Source organism: Ursus americanus, chromosome 23 (genome assembly GCF_024610735.1).
Source record: "Ursus americanus isolate L20-20 chromosome 23, mUrsAme1.1.p, whole genome shotgun sequence".
NCBI classification, from domain to species: Eukaryota; Metazoa; Chordata; class Mammalia; order Carnivora; family Ursidae; genus Ursus; species Ursus americanus.
The window spans coordinates 22,889,649-22,907,736 of NC_142149.1; the positions used below are offsets into that span (position 1 = coordinate 22,889,649).

An 18,088-nucleotide genomic window follows, 5' to 3' on the forward strand; every position below is an offset into this window, starting at 1 on the left:
TAACTTGGTATCTTTCAGTTCTATGGTTTTTTAAATTCCCTTTTCAACCCCCTTGGTATATTTTGAGAGTTAACATAGCACACCTCAATTTCTCCTCTTTTCTTATCCAACAGGAGTATTTACCTTCACGGTCTTATTAATTCAGGGGCTTGTCTCCCGTTTCCTTGGTAACATGCTATATCCTCCAAAACCACATGGCTTCCAGGTTTTAATTTCTGCTTTTATTAGGAACTTCTAATCACAGGCCTGCCTGCTGGAGTTCTCCTTCAATTATTCAGTATTTATTGTTTACTTTGTTTCTGGCACTGTCCTAGGTTTTGAGGACTCAACAGCTAATGCACAGAATTCTAGTCCTCATGGAGTTTATATCCTAGCATTTACTAGAAGCCAAATAGTAAAACCAGTAAGTAAAACATGTGCTCTCTGAGTCAGTCTTTGAAATGCACAACTACCTGAGCAGTTTAAGGATTCAACGACTGGACGCTGGTATACCTTTCTGTATGAATTTTGAAAATGCTTACCATCTGCGAACCACCCCAAATTAAGCCTCCCAACTCTCCAAACACGTGAGGACTGCATGTTGTTATCTGAAGACTTAGCAGTTGGCCTTGTCCTTAGTTGTACAAGGACCTGTGATTTCGCCCGCTAGATTACAAGGATCTTCCTGGGAGTCAAGAATTTGAGTTGATGCCTCTTTGTTCCACAGCTGGGAACAAAGTCCTGTGAACTTCAACTCAGTGATTGCCTAAAGGTGGTCTTGGCATCAACCGTGTTAAAATTACCGAGTCGTTACTAAGCAGGCAGGTTATCAGGCCGCCACTCCAGGGTTAAGTGAATCAAGATCTCTGGAGTGAGCCTCAGAATCTGCAGGCTTCACAAGCTCCCCCAAGTGAGGCTGGGTATAAAGCAATGTTTGAAAAATCACAAAGATGTTGGTTAGGTGAGACTGGCCAGCACCCGAAATCGAGGAAAGTTCCTGAAAGGCAGGACTGAGCTCCGTGGTAGTCTGTGCGGGGGGTGGGGGAAGACAAGACAGGGAAGGGGAGCTCTACGGGATGCCCCTACCACGACAAAACTCGCCAATTATGCCACATCCCTCACACCGACAACGTCCCACCACCGTGGTAGCAACCCGTCCGCTGGGCCATTCCCGCAAGGCGACCCTTGCCTGGGATTTGCGACGTAACCGACCGTGACTGGCGCGGGCGACGGCCCCCGGCCTGCACAGAGCGGAAGCGGCGATAGCGGTTTCCGCTGCCAGCACCCAATATGGCGGCTCGAGCGTCGCCACCGCGGGAAACACTTGCTCTGTGTCCCGCCTCGGCCCCCTCAGGTCTCACTGGGCTTTTGCAAGTCACCGTGGGAACCTTCGGGGCGGGGGAGCATTCCGCGCTCCGGCAGCGATACCACCTCTCAACCCCGGCCTTAAGCCCTTATCCCCCAGCTGAAGAATGCACTGGAAGCCCTAGCTTGCACACTTTACGCCGCGGCCAGCGTGTAATAACCCGGGCGGCCGACGCACAGCTGAGTGGCCAGAGTGCCGGGCGATAGGGCCTTCGCCCCACTTATTGGTGAGCCCACGCCGCGGGGCGGGCCTATGCGCCCACTGGGCTGTGGGCCATGTCAGTCTTGGGAAATCGGGAAAGGAAGGAGGAGGCACACTCAGCCATTGGGCTCTTTTGGCTGTCAATCAAAATGACATCCGGCGGCGGCCGCGGTCTCGGCTCGTTGATTGGAGAAACGTGATCCTAGGCAGGACGCGGAGGGCGGGCTTCCGAGTGAGGTGGGAGGAGGGGGCGGGGAGGGAAGCGGAGGCTGGGGAGCTCTAGGCCGGCCGGCGGTGGCGGCGGCAAGGCCGGGACTCGGGCTGAGGGCCTGCTGTGGCGGCAGCCGCGGACGCCGAGCTCTGCAGCGGGTATCAGGCACATTCCTTTCCCCGACGTGGGAGGGGGGGCGGGCGCAGCGCCGCGGGGCCGAGGCTTGTGGGGTGAAGGGCGGCGGGGTGGAGCCCAGGGGCAGGAGGCAGGAGGCAGGAGGCAGGAGGCGGGAACCGGCGGACGAGCGGGGCTCGCGTCGGGCCGGGCCCAGGGCCTGGCAGGGAGGGGCCGCGAGGCCGTGGAGAAAGCCAGCTCCGGGGTGGGTTGGACTGGGGAGGGCTGAGGGCGCGAGAAGGCGTGGTGTGAGGCCCAGGCCTGGAGCGGGGTGGGGCCATCGGGACGGAGGGCGGGGTGGGGTTTGGCTGCGAGGGTGGGTCAAGGCCGGCTGAGTCGCACTTGTTCGCTGTTGCCCCAGAAGGCTAGAAGCCGAGGCGCCGACAGCGGGCATGGCGACTTGGTCCCAGTCGGACTCGGGTATCCGGGGCGGGGTGGGACCGGGTTCAGACCAGAGGCCTCTGGCCTTACTCCGTCTTTAAGGGGCCTATGTCCGGTTTCTCGAACTTAATTGTCTCTTGGGAGGTTTTAGTAATAAATTGCGTGAGAACGGGAGGGTGGTGTAAGCAGGTATTGTGGGTCGCAGTTGTGTTTACTTTAACCAAATAAGGGGTGTGTGTGTGTGTGTCCGCGTGTCCCTCTTCAGCCCTTTAGGATGAAGTTGGTAGGTGGGTGAAGAGGAGAGTTATGTCTTGGTTCATGAGGTTAATGGAAGCTCGGAAGTAGAGACCAGAAACTGAAAGGCGGATTTACTCCCTCCCCACTTGGCTGTCTGGGTTGAGAACTTGGCCTTATCCTTCTGCTTTGGCTCAGAAGGTCATATGAATGAAAATAAAACCTGCCTATTGCAAATTCTAGGTCGAATAATCCTCCTGCCTCACCGCCCCCACCCCCACCCCAAGCCCTCTCAGCCCCCCTTCCTCCTTTTAATGTGAGAGACAGGAAAGGGAAATGATATTTTAAAGTTGGGAAAACAAAAGGTGTCCTGAACGTTGTCCTCATGTCTTTTTACACTCTTCTCGCATTAATAGTTTTCCCCCTTCCATTTAGAAGTGGAAGGGACAGGGATTGTAGGCAGTTTTCTCTTGAGAGATGGGAGGATAGAACTTTTCTTTAAGTTAGGAAATGGGCTTCTCATGCTAAAAATAGAAGCTGGGTAGTGTGTGGATGGGGTGGGGGAGGGTTGGTAAATCAGACAACATGTAAAATATTTTGGATGCCGGGGGCATTATCTGCTTATCCAAAACAAGCTACCTTTTAGGGTATTACAAATTTAGTATCTAGAAACCGGGATCCTTTGTGAGCAATATTTTCCTTTCCTAGTTCTGCCTATAACAGATTTTTGATTTTTGTTTCTCTGGGAGTAAAATAATCAACTTATTTTTCAATAAAATATGAGTGGCATTTGAATGTGTTTCCTGCCTTCTGCCTTGATCATGGTGTGAAAATTTTGGAATCTTATCCTGTTGCTCTTGTGATTCCCATTTCAGGTTTCTCTGGAAACCCCCCTGGTAAGTGTGGAGGAGGCGGGACACTCTGACCCAAGACAAAAGGCCTGTAGCTCCAGCCAAAGAAAATAAACCTTAGGGAGAAGGAAAAAAAAACCAAACCCATCAGCTGTTCCTGAGAACAGCCTGCAGTGGAATCTACAGAGAGGACAACTAATGTGAGTGAGGAAGTGACTGTATGTGGACTGTGGAGACAGTAAGTCACGTGGGCCCTGAGGGCCTGGACCGGGTTAGCAACAGTTGTACACGCTGAGGTGAGGTGCCGAGAAGGGAAAAGTGAATGTGGTCTGGAGAGTGGCCTTGGCTTCACAGGGTGTGCTTTCCTCTGAGGCCATCCGGGAGCTCAGCCCCTGTGTTCTGCCAGGGTGGGATACAGGGTTTGGCACTGAGGAGGGTAACTTGCTGGCTGGAGCAGCAGAGCAGTGGCCTTGATTTGTCTTTCGGAAGATTTAAAAACCAAAAAGCATAAACATTCTGGTCCTTCAGCAATGCTTTCTCTGAAGAAATACTTAACGGAAGGACTCCTCCAGTTCACCATTCTGCTGAGTTTGATTGGGGTGCGGGTGGACGTGGATACTTACCTGACCTCACAGCTTCCCCCGCTCCGGGAGATCATCCTGGGGCCCAGTTCTGCCTACACGCAGACCCAGTTCCACAACCTGAGGAATACCTTGGATGGCTATGGCATCCACCCCAAGAGCATAGACCTGGACAATTACTTCACCGCCCGGCGGCTCCTCAGTCAGGTGAGGGCCCTGGACAGGTTCCAGGTGCCGACCACTGAGGTAAACGCCTGGCTGGTCCACCGGGATCCAGAGGGGTCTGTCTCTGGCAGCCAGCCCAGCTCTGGCCTCACCCTCGAGAGTTCCAGTGGCCTCCAAGATGTGACAGGCCCAGACAACGGGGTGCGAGAAAGCGAAACGGAGCAGGGATTCAGTGAAGATTTGGAGGATTTGGGAGCTGTAGCCCCTCCAGTCAGTGGAGACCTAACCAAAGAGGTTAGTGACCACACATCGGGGTGGGTGAGAGGGGTCTGGGGTTTCGGGTGGTGGGCTGGTCCTGAAGGAGCGAGGTCATAGTACTGACCCCTGTAAAGAACCAGAGTGGTTTGGGAGGGGGGTCTCAGGCATCGTTCTTTGACGGGAATGAGCTGACTTGTCTGACCAGGACTGGGGGCTGGGAGCATTTCCTTGTGTTGAACCATTGACCCACCTCTAAATGTACCGTCAGGGCAGTGGGAGGTTCCTAGAACATGCCAGCGTGTTTACTGCTTGGATTTCAACATGACTTCTGGAGGCCCCGGGGTGGGGGAGGGAGTGGTGTTGTGATGGGCTTTGATGCCGTGTGTATCTGTTGCTAAGACACAAATACTTCGTGGACTCTCGCCTTGTACCTCCCCCGCATCAAAACGCACACGCATATCCTGACGTTCTCCCCCTTCGTGGTCAGGCCTGCTGTTGTAAGGTCCTTGATAAGTCGGCTCTCCTGGGCCTGAGCCAAGGGGTAGATTTAGAGAGTTATTCTTGGCCAGGAGAGGGCCAAGGCTCCCATTCCTTGCTAAAGGCCTGCTGCAGGGAGTAGGGAGGAGAGGGCTGGGAGCTGGAAGAGAAGCTGCATTCTGCTGCCTAAGTCAGCTCGCTTTGAGCTGTCGGAGATCTTTAGCTCCCGACACGTGGCTGACACTGTTCTGGGCAGAAAGTGAGGCCCTTGCCTTTAACGATGCGAATGGCTTCTGCTGCTCCCACCTCACCAACATGATGACAAAACCACTTTGAGCTCTGCGTTTGGCCCGTTTGGCCCGGGCTTGCCACTCGGCCTTAAGGAGCTTGAGAAGAGGCCTGCTGCACTCCCCTGGCCACTAGGGAAGGGGAAGGCTGGATTGCACTGGGCTGGGTTTTCCAGAGCTGAGTCCTGGGGCGGGAGGGGGGGAGGGATGTAAAAAGTTTTACAGGTGCTGCAGATCTTGGCTCATTTTCTGCCCACCACTCAGACCGGGTTTTGCCTCCTGTCCTGCGTCTGAGCCTGTTCCTGAGCTCATTTCTTTGAATGTTAGTGGCTGTCAAAGCTTGTGGCTTCCTTTGGGCCAGTGATGTTCAACTGGGGGTGATTTTGCCCATCCAGCGGATAGATGGCCATGTCTAGGGACAGTTTTGGTTGTCACAGCTGGAAGAGGTGCCCTTGGCATCTAGTGGGGAGAAGCCAGGGATGCTGCGAAACTTAGGAAAAAGCATAGGACAGCCCCCAGACGGCAGACTGATCTGGCCCTACGCGTCCCTAGTGCCAGGGCTGCTCTCTGCTCAGCTGCCTCACACTGGATCTGCTTTGAGAGAGACTAGAATTCTCTGAGCACGGGAGCTGTGAGCGTTCCTTACCTTGCGGTGCCTCAGTTCTTAGATTCTTCCAGTGCCACTGGGAACTTTACCTTTTTTCTGCTTCCTTTGTCCTTTTCCTTCAAATGGGCTTCAGTCTTGGGAGGTGGTCTGAAGAAGTGTGCCTCTCAGCCTTCTCTTCCGTCCTGCCCTGGGCTGGGTGTGTAACTGGCTCGCTCCTGGGAACTCTGCAGGTGAAGCTCCATTCCTGTTCCTGTTGGGAGCTCTCCTGGGATGGGTAGGGGTGGGGTGGGGTGGGAAGTTTGGATATGATTGGATGGGTTGGGGCAGAATGGGATGAGACTTTGACCCTGCTTTCTTCCATTTCTCGGCCTTCTGGAAGGTTGTGCTGTCCCTGACCCCAGGCCTTCTCTGCTCCCTTTGGGGGTTGGGGGTGGGTCAGCATTAGGGCCCTAGGCTGGGTGTGGGGGAAGGGAGGATTATTACGTGTCTAGAACAACATTTCCTCAGCAACTCAGGGATAAAAATACCCAGGGCCAGAGCATGTGACAGGCACTGCTGGAGCTGGTATTCTCCCCCCGGGGGGCAGTGCTCCCCTGCTGCCCGGCTGGTTCGATGGACAGCCCGAGCCCAGGCCCTTGTCAGGGATAGGATTCCCCTGGAGGTTGGCACTCCGCCCAGAGCAGGGGGTGGCTTGTGTACAACTCTGCGCGAGGAGCAGTCTGTGACCGAGGAGAACATACTGTCCCTGACCTGACCTTAGGCTCGAGGGGTGCAGCAGTGAGGATGGACGTTGGAACTGTGCTCCCGGTTCTGTGGGTGGCGTTTTCCTAGCTTTAGAGATGTGGGCCAGGGGCCCGGCGGAGCAGCTCTGGAGCGAAGCTGGGGTGAAGGGGGAGCGGGGCGCACGTGTGCGGCCAGGATGTAGCGGAGCACCCGGCTCCTTCCGGGCTGGCCTGCAGGCTCGCGGCTCCCTCCTCCTGCCCGGGGCGAGGCCTGGCCGGCCCTGTGCCATCTCAGCCTGTGTGCGGGTGGCCGTCCTCCTTCCTGTCCTCTGGCCTGGGGTTGGGGGACAGAGCCCCTGGCTCACGGCAGGGCCGGGTGCCCGGGGTCCCGGCCCAGCCTAGCTTGTGATCCTTGGGCTTCTGGACGACCGGCCGCAGCCCTTCTGAGGAACAGGAAAACTCCTTCCACTTCCAGGGAAGAACTAGATTCCCCGAGAAGCTGCGGGAGTGGTTTCTGCCCAGTCCTGAGTGGGCTGGGGAAGCAGGATGCGACAGGAGGGAGAGTGGCACCCCTTCCCCCCCCCCCAGGGCTCTCTCACTGCGCCACCCCGGCTGGCTGACTGGGCTGGGTGGGGCTGCCCGCCCCTGGGTGCGTCTCCTTGAGGAGACGGAGGCGGCCCGGGGATGGGCTGGCTCCTTGCGGCAGCTTCTCCAGCTGCCCTGGTGCAGAGATTGGCTCGCGGCTGCAGCTAGGTAACAGGCGGTGGGAGGGGATTGGCTCCTTCCGCATCTCCAGCGGAGACTTGGGGGAGGAGATTGGCTCTCGTCGCAGCCTAGGTAACGACAGTGGGAGGGGATTGGCTCTTTCCGCAGCCCAGCTGCTGACCTGGGGGAGGGGATTGGCTCTCCGCAGCCTCAGCAGTGACCTGCGGGGTGGGAGGGGGAGGGGATTGGCTCCTTGCTGCAGCCTAGGTAACAAGTTTGGGGGGCGTGGGGAGGGGGAGAGAGGGAGGAGCGGGAGGCTAGGCCCTGGAGGGAGCTTGCTCTCCTCTGCAGCTTGAGCACGGAGCATGGGGTGGGAGTCCCATCTCACTGCAGCCTCTGCGGTGAGCTCAGGGTGGGGGCTGCCGGGTGCCTGAGTGGAACTGGGGTTGTGAGGTGGGAGGGGGCTGCTCGAGGATGGAGGAAGGGGGCTGGGCTGGGCCGCCCAGGCAGCAGCACGGGCGGGGCACCCTCCTCGGGCCCCTTGGAGCTAGCAAGGGGCCACCCTTCCAGCCTGGTGTGCTCCCTGCAAGCCAAGAGCTCCTTGCAGCCCCCTGTCCGGCTTCCCGGCGCCAGCCGCCCCGGGGCTCCTCTCGCAGACCATGACCCGCCTGGACCGCAGCTCTCACAGTGGTGGGGGCCATGCCAAAGGGAGCCGGCCCCTTAACTCTTTGCTGGCTGGGCACCGGCTGGCCCAGCCCCCCTCTGCTCCTGGGTCCAGGGCTTCTGTTCAGGTTGGTGTATGTGGGGAGACTAAAGGGAGAGGTACACCTGGGAGGTCTTGGGATCTGGGAGGGTTACGGTGGGAAAGGGATACCTGGTCAGGGCTGGGGAGGTGGGTCTCATGGAAGGGTATTGCTTTCTGGAAAGTGCTTTTTTAGCCTCTGATTGGAAGGCAAGAGTTCAGGGCTGCTTCAGCCACAGGGGGATGGCATGTGTAGGAAGCCCAAATGGCTCTTATTTATTGGGGTTCTGTGCTGGTGGCTCTGGGGGTGGCAGTCGGTGCAGGAACTGATCGGGAGCCACCAGGGTGGAGTGGGAAGGAGGCATTTTGGTGCCTGAGGTGGCCGTTGTGGCTGAGCGGTGATGGGGCCCATGTCCTTGAGCGGGTTGACTGATGGAGCGCCAGTGAGTCCTGGGGTGTGGTGAGGAAGGGAGTGAGAGTGCTGGGGTGAGGGGACACCAGGGGCTGGCCTTGGCAGGGGTGGGGTGCCCGGTGAGGATCAGCTGACTGCCTGAGGCTCTCCTGGGACGGAGGCAGCTTGCTAGGATCAGCTGAGTGGGAATTCTGGCGGGGATGGACCTTGAGGTGAGCCTGGGCTTTCAGAGTTGTGGGTGTCGGAAGGGGGACCGGCTGGAGGCAGGGCTGGAGGCCACCGGCGTGGTCATTGGTTGCAGCAGGTGGTTGCAAATGCAGGGATTTTCCTCTCTGGCCCACCCCACCCCTTTATGCAAATGCAATGGCACCACAGGCTGATGCAAGCCTGGCCACCGCGAAGCAATTCTGCGTGACAGTTCGCCCTTGCCTGGCCTGGCCAGCATCCTACAAACCCAAGTTTGAAGGGAGTCTCGTTCCCAGAATGAGAAGTGTCTCCTGCTTCCCCCTTCTTTCTTGTGTAGCGGTGAGGTGGCCCTGCCTTTTGGCCTGGCTGTACCTCTGCTCCTCAGCCCCCAGGCTTGTATGGGGTTGATCATGCTGGTAATTTTTGCTAGCTCTTGCCTTTTTTTTTTTGTTTGTTTGTTTGTTTGTGTTTTTTGGAGGCTGGTATCTGGAAATGGATGAATGAAGCCTTGTTGGTACAGAGGGGGCAGAGGCTGGGAGAGCTGCCCCCCGCTCTCAGGATGAATCTGAGTGATGCTAGGAAAGGCCCCTGGAACCGAGAGCTAAAGTCACGGTGATCTGTCTTTCAGGACATAGATCTGATTGACATCCTTTGGCGACAGGATATTGACCTAGGGGCTGGGCGTGAGATTTTTGACTATAGTCATCGCCAGAAGGAGCAGGATGTGGATAAGGACCTGCGAGATGGAGCGGAGCAGGACGACACCTGGTCAGGCGAGGGCGCAGAAGCTCTGGCGCGAAACCTGCTAGTGGATGGAGAAACCGGGGAGAGCTTCCCTGCACAGGTACCCCCACCTCTGCCCACTTCTAGAAACTTTTCCTTAGAGAAGGCAGCCTCTGTCTGTGGGATGAACCCGAATGTATCTTTTGGGTTGGGGTCTCTAAGTCACTTGGGCTGAGGAAGGGGGAGTGGGTGAGCAACAGAAGCAGAGGGGCCAGGCCTTGGTAACAAACAGCATGGAGGAGGCGAAGCACCTAGCAGCTTCCTGTTTGCGTCAGGACTCTGCCACTCTCCCTCTGTTCTTTCCTGGAGTTTGGGACGCAGGGCCAGCCCTCAGTCTGGGAACAGAGGGAGAGCGTAGGCCTATAGCCATCCCAGCCCTCCTTCAGCTTCCCCTTTGGAAAGGCTGGGGAAGAGGCTTTGGCCCGCAGGCAGCCAAGGCCCAGGTCAGTCAGACTTACAGTTGCTGTTGCCACAGGTGCCTGGTGGGGAGGACCAGACGGCCCTGTCCCTGGAAGAGTGCCTTAGGCTGCTGGAGGCCACCTGCCCCTTTGGGGAGAATGCTGAGGTGAGCAGGACTCCAGGGAGAGCCCGGCCTGGGCAGCCTGCACACCGTGTGGCCCTCTGCGCTGCCCGAGTGCCAGCTCCCGGTGCTGGCCTGGTCCTGGCCGCGGGGGTGAATTCAGAGGAAGGAAGAGACAGAACCTCAGGTGGTAGTCTCTGGGAGGAATGCGACGTGCTCTTGCCTTCCGCTCATTAAAACCTCTGTGTTTTGCCCTAGTTTCCAGCAGACATTTCCAGCATAACAGAAGCAGTGCCTAGTGAGAGTGAGCCCCCAGGTCTTCAAAACAACCTCTTGTCTCCTCTCCTGACGGGGACAGAGTCGCCATTTGATTTGGAACAGCAGTGGCAAGATCTCATGTCCATTATGGAAATGCAGGTAGGATTACCAGGACAGGACACAGACCTCTCGGACGAGGGGGGGTGGGGGTGGCGTTCGCATTCAACTGCTTTTTCACCTCTGGGAAGAGAAAGGAACAGTTCCCTGTCTGATCCATAGGAAAGTGTGGACACTGAGAGGTCATTGTCCGGGTGTCTCCTTGGGGTAGGGGGTGCCGTCAGGAGAGGGGTTTGGGTTAAAAGCCCAGGGCTGAGCCTTCTAAAGCAGGACTGTCCCCTAGGTGTGCCTTCGTCTTCCCTTCAGGTAGAGGAACAAGTGACCGAACGCTTACACGCTTTGGCGTTACTAAAACCAGGCATTCGTGCGGTGCGTTTGCGGCCGGTGCCAGCTCTCCTGCCCCTTACAATCATCTAGTCAGCCCTTTGTTATTTTAAAGGTGAGGAAATCGAAGCTCAGAGAGGTTAAGTGATGTGCCCGTGGTCACACAGCCAGTGGTGCAGCTAGGTTTTCTCTCTCCAAGGCTGGGTGTTCCTTTCGCTGTGCAGATTTTACCCTGAGGAGGTAGGCAGGGTTGGGTGTTTCCTTCCTCTCCCTCCAAGGTGGGGGAGTCTGGCCAAACACAGAGGGGAGCAGGTCAGCCCCGCGTTGGGGTGGCCTCCGCAGGGAGGACCCATCTCTGCCAGGCCTAGTAGGCCTGGGTGGACCGAGCGGGGCCAGGAGCTGAGCCTGGGCTCTGGATTCCAGTCTCTTGCCTTTGCACCCACGCAGCTGTGCCTGTGTTGGGTGCCTGCTGGCCTGAGCCCCCCGCCCCCCGCGGGAGGGAGTCTGCTCCGAGGGAACCGTGACGCTCTTCTCCCCTCCCAGGCCATGGAAGTGAACACGTCAACGAGTGAGATCCTGTACAGCGCCCCTCCTGGAGACCCCCTGAGCACCAACTACAGCCTTGCCCCCAACACTCCCATCAATCAGAATGTCAGCCTGCATCAGGCGTCCCTGGGGGGCTGCAGCCAGGACTTCTCCCTCTTCAGTCCCGACGTGGAGAGCCTGCCTGTGGCCAGCAGCTCCGCGCTGCTGCCGCTGGTCCCCAGCAATTCCACCAGCCTCAACTCCACCTTCGGCTCCACCAACCTGGCGGGGCTCTTCTTTCCGCCGCAGCTCAACGGCACGGCCAACGACACGGCGGGCCCCGAGCTGCCGGACCCGCTGGGGGGCCTGCTGGACGAAGCCATGCTGGACGAGATCAGCCTGATGGACCTGGCCATCGAGGAGGGCTTCAACCCCGTGCAGGCCTCCCAGCTCGAAGAGGAGTTCGACTCGGACTCGGGCCTCTCCTTGGACTCCAGCCATAGCCCTTCCTCCCTGAGCAGCTCCGAAGGCAGCTCCTCGTCCTCGTCGTCCTCCTCCTCGTCGTCCTCGTCGTCCTCGTCGTCCTCCGCGTCGTCCTCGGCGTCTTCCTCCTTTTCTGAGGAGGGTGCGGTCGGCTACAGCTCCGACTCCGAGACCCTGGACCTGGAGGAGGCCGAGGGCGCCGTGGGCTACCAGCCCGAGTACTCCAAGCTGTGCCGCATGAGCTACCAGGACCCGTCGCCGCTGTCCTGCCTGCCCTACCTGGAGCACGTGGGCCACAACCACACGTACAACATGGCGCCCAGCGCCCTGGACGCCGCCGACCTGCCGCCGCCCGGCGCCCTCAAGAAGGGCGGCAAGGAGAAGCAGGCCGACTTCCTGGACAAGCAGATGAGCCGGGACGAGCACCGCGCCCGCGCCATGAAGATCCCCTTCACCAACGACAAGATCATCAACCTGCCGGTGGAGGAGTTCAACGAGCTGCTGTCCAAGTACCAGCTGAGCGAGGCGCAGCTGAGCCTCATCCGCGACATCCGGCGCCGCGGCAAGAACAAGATGGCGGCGCAGAACTGCCGCAAGCGCAAGCTGGACACCATCCTCAACCTGGAGCGCGACGTGGAGGACCTGCAGCGCGACAAGGCCCGGCTGCTGCGGGAGAAGGTGGAGTTCCTGCGGTCGCTGCGGCAGATGAAGCAGAAGGTGCAGAGCCTGTACCAGGAGGTGTTTGGGCGGCTGCGGGATGAGAACGGGCGGCCCTACTCGCCCAGCCAGTACGCGCTGCAGTACGCCGGGGACGGCAGCGTCCTGCTCATTCCGCGCACCCTGGCCGACCAGCAGGCCCGGCGGCAGGAGAGGAAGCCCAAGGACCGACGAAAGTGAGCCTGGGGAGGACGGGGGGTTGACGCTCACCGGGATGGAAACTGGAGAAGGGCTGGGCCTGGACCTGGACCTACCGTGGGGACTTGGATGCCTTCTTATCCAGTAGAGCTGCTCGGACGGGATGAACTGCGGGGCAGTGGGCGCGCAGAGGAGGGCGCGGGCGCTGGCTGGCTCGGCTACCCCCCGGGGGGGCGGGGAGGGCGGAAGCGGCCAGGCGGTTTGGGTGCACAGGGTCCTCACCCCTGCTGTTTCCTTTGAGGGAAGGGGTGGTGCTGGCATGGCTGGAGGCCGACCAAGGGGAAAGGGGGGGATCTTGTGAGAGGAAAGTCGTAGAAAGTCTCATCCCTGGAAGGAACCAAGGAAGGAACCAAGGAAGGGGGATTAAAAAAAAAAAACACACCCAAAAAAATCAAAGCGGGAAGAAAATCAAAGGGCAGGTTAGGGTTGGCTCTGGCCAGGATACCAGACGGCAGGTTTTAGGTGGGACTAGGCCCTAGGCTCCAGTAAAGCCCACTTCACCCCAGGGGAGGGCGGAGCACAAGGTGGGGCCTGGGAGGGCCTTTGTGGGCTCTTCCAGCTCCTGCCCTGTGGCGGCCCGGAAAGGGGAGCTCTGGGATGCCTCCTGACATGTTCTCATCCGGAGGGGAGCCACTGGGACCCAACACTGGCTTGGGGGGTTAGGGTCAAAGAGGAGAGGGAACAGGAAAGGGTCACAGGGCCCCCGTGCCTGTTGGCAGCAGCCCCAACACCGAGCATGCCCCTCACCACCCTGCCACTCTCATCTCCCTCCGTGCCCGGTCCCCCCTGAGCTGAGGCACCCACGTTTCCATCAGAGCCTGCATGCGAATGCCGATCTCATCCCGCCCGTGTGCCCCCGCCCCTCCCGGCTGCCTGGAGTCCTTCCGCAGCTGGGGTGCTGGCGGTGCCCCCAGTGCTGAGCCTGGGCCTCCTGGGGGCTGCTGGGAGGCAGGGGGATGGTGTGGAGAAGCCAGGCAGTATTCAGCACAACACTGGGGAGTGACCCTTCCCTCAGGCCTTCCCCTCCAACAACTGGGCATGTCACTAGAAGACAAAAAAACCCACAAAACCCAGCAACAAAAACAAACTAGTCCTTTTAGAATTTCTTGCGCTTTGATTTTTTTAGGGCTTGAGCCCTGTTTCACTTATAGGGTCTAGAATGCTTGTGTTGAGTAAAAAGGAGATACCCCAATATTCAAAGCTGCTAAATGTTCTCTTTGCCATAAAGACTCCGTGTAACTGTGTGAACACTTGGGATTTTTCTCCTCTGTCCCGAGGTCTCTGCTTTTTTTTTTTTTTTTTTTTTTGGGTTTCTTTCTAGGAGAATGAGAAGTGCATGTAATGGGGGCTGAGAGCACCTACCCCCAGGCTCTCGGCCACAGGCTGCTTCTCTACACCCCCAGTTTAGCAAAGGCCCCAGGCAGAACTGCCTGGGGGAGGCAGAGAGGGGAGCGCCAAGGTGGCCAGATGGTTCCAGGACCACAGTGTCTTTATTTTTAACTGTTTGCCACTGCTGCCCCCACCCCTGCCTGGCTCTGGAGTACAGTCAGCCCCAGACTAGCAGGAGTGAGTTGTGGGGAGAGGATTCTCCTCCCCTGTGGGGGGTGGGGGGGGGGTTCCTAACTGAGCAGTAGGGTTAGAAGGCACGAGCCTGGGAAGTGCTTTTATAAATTATTTTCCTTGTAGATTTTATTTTTAATTTATCTCTGACCTGCCAGGGAGAGGAGAGGAGAGAGAGAGATGCTGTGAGCACATGACAAAATAAAATAAAATAAAATGGATGATTCATTCTCAGGTGCAATTTTTCCCTACTTTGAATTTAAATTGAGTAAAAGAAAGACCCCAGGAGGGGAGGATTGGCCATTGTGTGGCTAAGGCAGAGCTCACCGTTGGAAGGTGGGTGGAGAACAGGGGAGGTTGACAATGAGGAATTTAGGAAGACAATTAAACCTTCCAAAGGTGTTCATACCTCTTCACCGGTTCGCTAGTTGAATCCCCAAGAAGGATTCAGAATCCTTTTTGGCCTTTCTCCTAGGACCAGGCTGGGTGAGGTGCTGGCCCGTGGCCCAGCCCCTTGTCTGTCCACCCGTGAGAAAGTGCATTTTTAATCTTGAGCATGCTGCCCTTTCTCTGGTGGCACCATCCACTAAAGGGGTGCAGAGCATCAGAGAGTAGCCCCACCAGTGCCCCCGACTGAAGACCTGAAAGCCACGGACCAGCCCGCGCCAAGCACTTCAGTGGAACAGCAGAGCCACAGAACCGGAGAAGCAGGAAGCTAGACCGCAGGGTTGAAGGCATCAGAAAGCCTCCCTGGCTGAAGTGAACAGGATCTGTTCTCCCTCAAAAAACCTGCTTTAATATCGAGCCCACAAAGAGCTGGCTGCTTCCAGGCGCCGGGGGCTTGCAGGAGCCGCCGCCACACGCCGGGGTAGGTGCCCGGCAGATGCCCGAGGGATGAACGCTCGCCTGGCAGCCGGTACGGTCACTGGACGAGGTTTAGGACCAGAAGCTATGGTCCCCGTAACGGAACCTGTGATCTGGAAGTCCTGTCTGTGTACCACTGTCTGACCTGCCTTGGCCCAGTAGTCCCTTAATAGTGCTACTGGAGTATCCCAAGGGGCGGAACAGAATTCATAACATCAGTTTGTTTCAGTTTGGTTTTTTTTGTAACCCCATCTAGTTGGAAAGCGTCATCAAACAAGCTCTTTCCTAATTAGGAATTAGCTAAGGTCTGTAAGCCAGATAAAACCAAGATTCTTGAAAAAAGAGACTAAAAATTAAGTTTGAAAACCTTTAATGCCGAAAAAAAATACAAATTATATACAGAAGAGTGGACTGTGACAGGTAAAACTCCGTCATGTTTTTGTATCCCTTCTAGAAATGTATTTTTAAGTACACAATTAGGCTGTAACTTTTATCTTGCTTTGCAATTTCAACCTTACATACTTAAATGTTTTTTAAGAGGGAAAAAAAATCATCTCTCGCCCTGTTAGTGCTGCCCCTGGTCTGAGAAAGTACATTTTTGTCGCCCCTCCCCCGTCCCCTTATGGAGAGATGTACAGTTGTGTCTAGGATCCTGCTGATTAGCTGGGGCTCTGGGCCAAGTTGGTCAGCACTTGCTGTGGGGTTGACCTCTTTCTGCCGCTGGCAGGTGGAGTGGGTGCTCCAGCTTCAAGGCTTTTTCTGGCAGGAAGAAGATAACGAGGACTCGAGTAAGGCCTGCTACACCTCAGACAAGTGAGAGGAGGTCCTAGACTCTTCTTGGCAGGGAGATGAGCAGGCCTCAGGCTGAACTGAGGACCGGACTTCGAGGTGACCTGCTTGGGGGGGCGGAAGCCTGGCTTTGTCTTGACTTCAGCAGTTACTGGGCTTCATTCAAGCCCATTTCTCCCCACGTCCTAATTCACATTAGCGTTTGGAAGCATACCCCCGGTTTCAACCTCTGCCCGGCACAGATCTCACCAGTAAGTCTGGGGTATTTCAGTGTCAATAAAAATAGAAATCCAGAACGGAGGGGAAATGTAGTGAGCTAGAGAATGCTCAGTGTCCCCAAGACCTGGCCTCCACGGTGGACTCCCGCCCTGACCAGGGAAAGCTGAGCAGCAGCCAGCCAGCCAGGGAATGGGGAGTACTTTCCACGGAGCCGGCCTTCCTCAGGCAGCCGTCGGCCCTTCTACAACCCCCAGCTGTGCCAGACCTTGCTGCTTTTCAGGCTGGTTTGGCAAAAGCTGGAAACACAAGTGCCTTGTAGAAAAAATAACGTCCCCACCACCTTCACATCTCCTCCCTCCTCCAGCAGGCACTGACCTAGAGCGACAGCTTCAGCTCCACTCGCGAGCTTTACGGCACTACCCGCAAGTCCACCTCGTGACGGACCCTGTCACCCCCGGGCACAGGCAGCACACTGGCGGCCGCCTCTCTGAAGTCATTTTCCCAAGCAAGGGCAGAAACTGTTTAGCGAAACCCACGTGCTTCATTATCGTGAGTGGTTAAGCCTTGTTGTCTTATCACTGATCCATCTGGGACATGAAAGGGACTCACAGACCTGAATCTGTCATTCTGTCAGCCCAGCAAGAACCTCTCACCTTTCACTTTTCCCACCGAGGCCAGCCATCCTCCTCGCCTCTGGCTCGGGACTCCGTAGTGCGGAAGGAGCGTGTGCGGGAACTCGGTATACACGTGGAACTGAGCACCTGATCTGAGTTCTAGTCCTTGTTCTGTCCAGAACTTTGAAAGTTCGTGTCATCCTGAGTTAGTTAAGACACAGAATCCAGTGCGCGGGTTGTCTGGAGGTGTCCGGGACCCCGCCAAAGAGGTGTGTTCTCAAAATCAGTTAGATAAAAACACCCGTCTTCCTCTCTGAGGACACAGGAGTATCAAAAAAGTCTTAAAGCTGGATCTTTCCCAGGCTAACTGCAGAATGGGGGTAGGTTGCTCAGTATTTGTTACTTAATTCCAGATGCTATTTCAACCAAGGAAACAAAACCTAGTTTATACTTGGGAGGAGGCAGGGAAAAGGCTAAGAAGGTGGTGCTCTGCCTTTTGTTTTAAACACAAATTTAATTAGGCCGATTCAGTCCTCAGCTACAGGCTGAAGCAGTAATTTAAACAATGAGCCAGTGCCCCACAGGGGGCCCCAAAGTTGCCCAGTCTGACCTGAGGCTATGCAAACAATAAATGGCAGGACTGGTCAAAGTCAACTAGGATTTAAAAATCCTTGTGAGGTAAACAGTGGCTCTGGTACCATCACAAACCACCAAGCAGACCATCAAGGCTACAGTGCAGATCCAGACATGCTGTTGAATATTTTAACACAAGCTATTTAATATGAGCAACAACTACAGAACCAAATCATCAGTGTAGAGCGTAAACCTAATGTTTCAGCCTTGCCTCATAGTCCTGCTGTCTCACTGGCCTAAGGTTAAAAAAAAAAAAAAAAGCCTTAGAAAACAGAATACTTGCTCTACTTGCCCCCATAGAGCAGGACCAAGTGTGTTTTTCATCCCAGTGCAAGATGGTTTTATTTTGGATTTCATTCGCTTTCAATATTCAGCAATTTATGCAGCGGGAAGCTCCGAAGGCCAAAGTCAATTAAAAGTCATCCACAGAAGACAGCTGAGCTACTGTGAACACACTGGTTAGAATAGCAGTAACTTCTAAAGAAAACCTCAATGCTGGACAGTCAAACCAAGGTGACATGCGGCTCCCAGACCGAGGACCGTCTGTGGGATCTTTGAGCTCCGCCATCACCAAGCTTCCTTAGCCACACACCAGAACACCTGGATGCTGCCCGACTGCTTCCTGCTGCTGAAAAGCAAGATGAAGCCGAGACGCCTTCCTTGACCAAAGCTGACTAATGGCCTGGTAGTGGTGTTTGCATTTCAGTCCTATGCTAGAGGGGAAACGCTGAGCCTGGATTTAGTTCAGTCCTATCAGCTCTAAACAAGGTCTTTTTAGCCTTACAAAAAGACCCAACTTGCAAATCAGGTTAATACTAGTATCAGGGAAACTGATCAGGTTAATTAATGATCTCAAACAGAACCCGGGGCCATACATAGTTTAAGATCTGGAGCTACTGTAGAAAATCTGGATTTCAGAGTTCCAGTTCCACCAAATTATTTTGG

At 56.2% G+C, this 18,088-nt stretch overlaps 1 protein-coding gene across 7 annotated transcripts; it reads left to right on the forward strand.

Annotated features, from left to right (window-relative positions):
- Positions 1-1,768: 1,768 nt before the first annotated feature.
- Positions 1,769-14,252, forward strand: NFE2L1 (NFE2 like bZIP transcription factor 1). 7 transcript variants are annotated; one of them, XM_045813734.2, is made up of 6 exons: positions 1,769-1,915; positions 3,422-4,437; positions 9,168-9,383; positions 9,798-9,887; positions 10,101-10,259; positions 11,085-14,252. In XM_045813734.2, the coding sequence occupies exons 2-6, from the start codon at positions 3,928-3,930 to the stop codon at positions 12,444-12,446; spliced, it is 2,337 nt and encodes a 778-aa protein (XP_045669690.2). In that variant the 5' UTR covers positions 1,769-1,915; positions 3,422-3,927; the 3' UTR covers positions 12,447-14,252. The 7 variants fall into 7 exon arrangements, with proteins under 7 accessions (XP_045669690.2, XP_045669689.2, XP_045669691.2 ...); XM_045813733.2 differs by lacking the exon at positions 1,769-1,915 and adding an exon at positions 2,210-2,351; XM_045813735.2 differs by lacking the exon at positions 1,769-1,915 and adding an exon at positions 2,210-2,351 and having other exon boundaries at positions 9,201-9,383.
- The last annotated feature ends 3,836 nt before the right edge of the window (positions 14,253-18,088 follow it).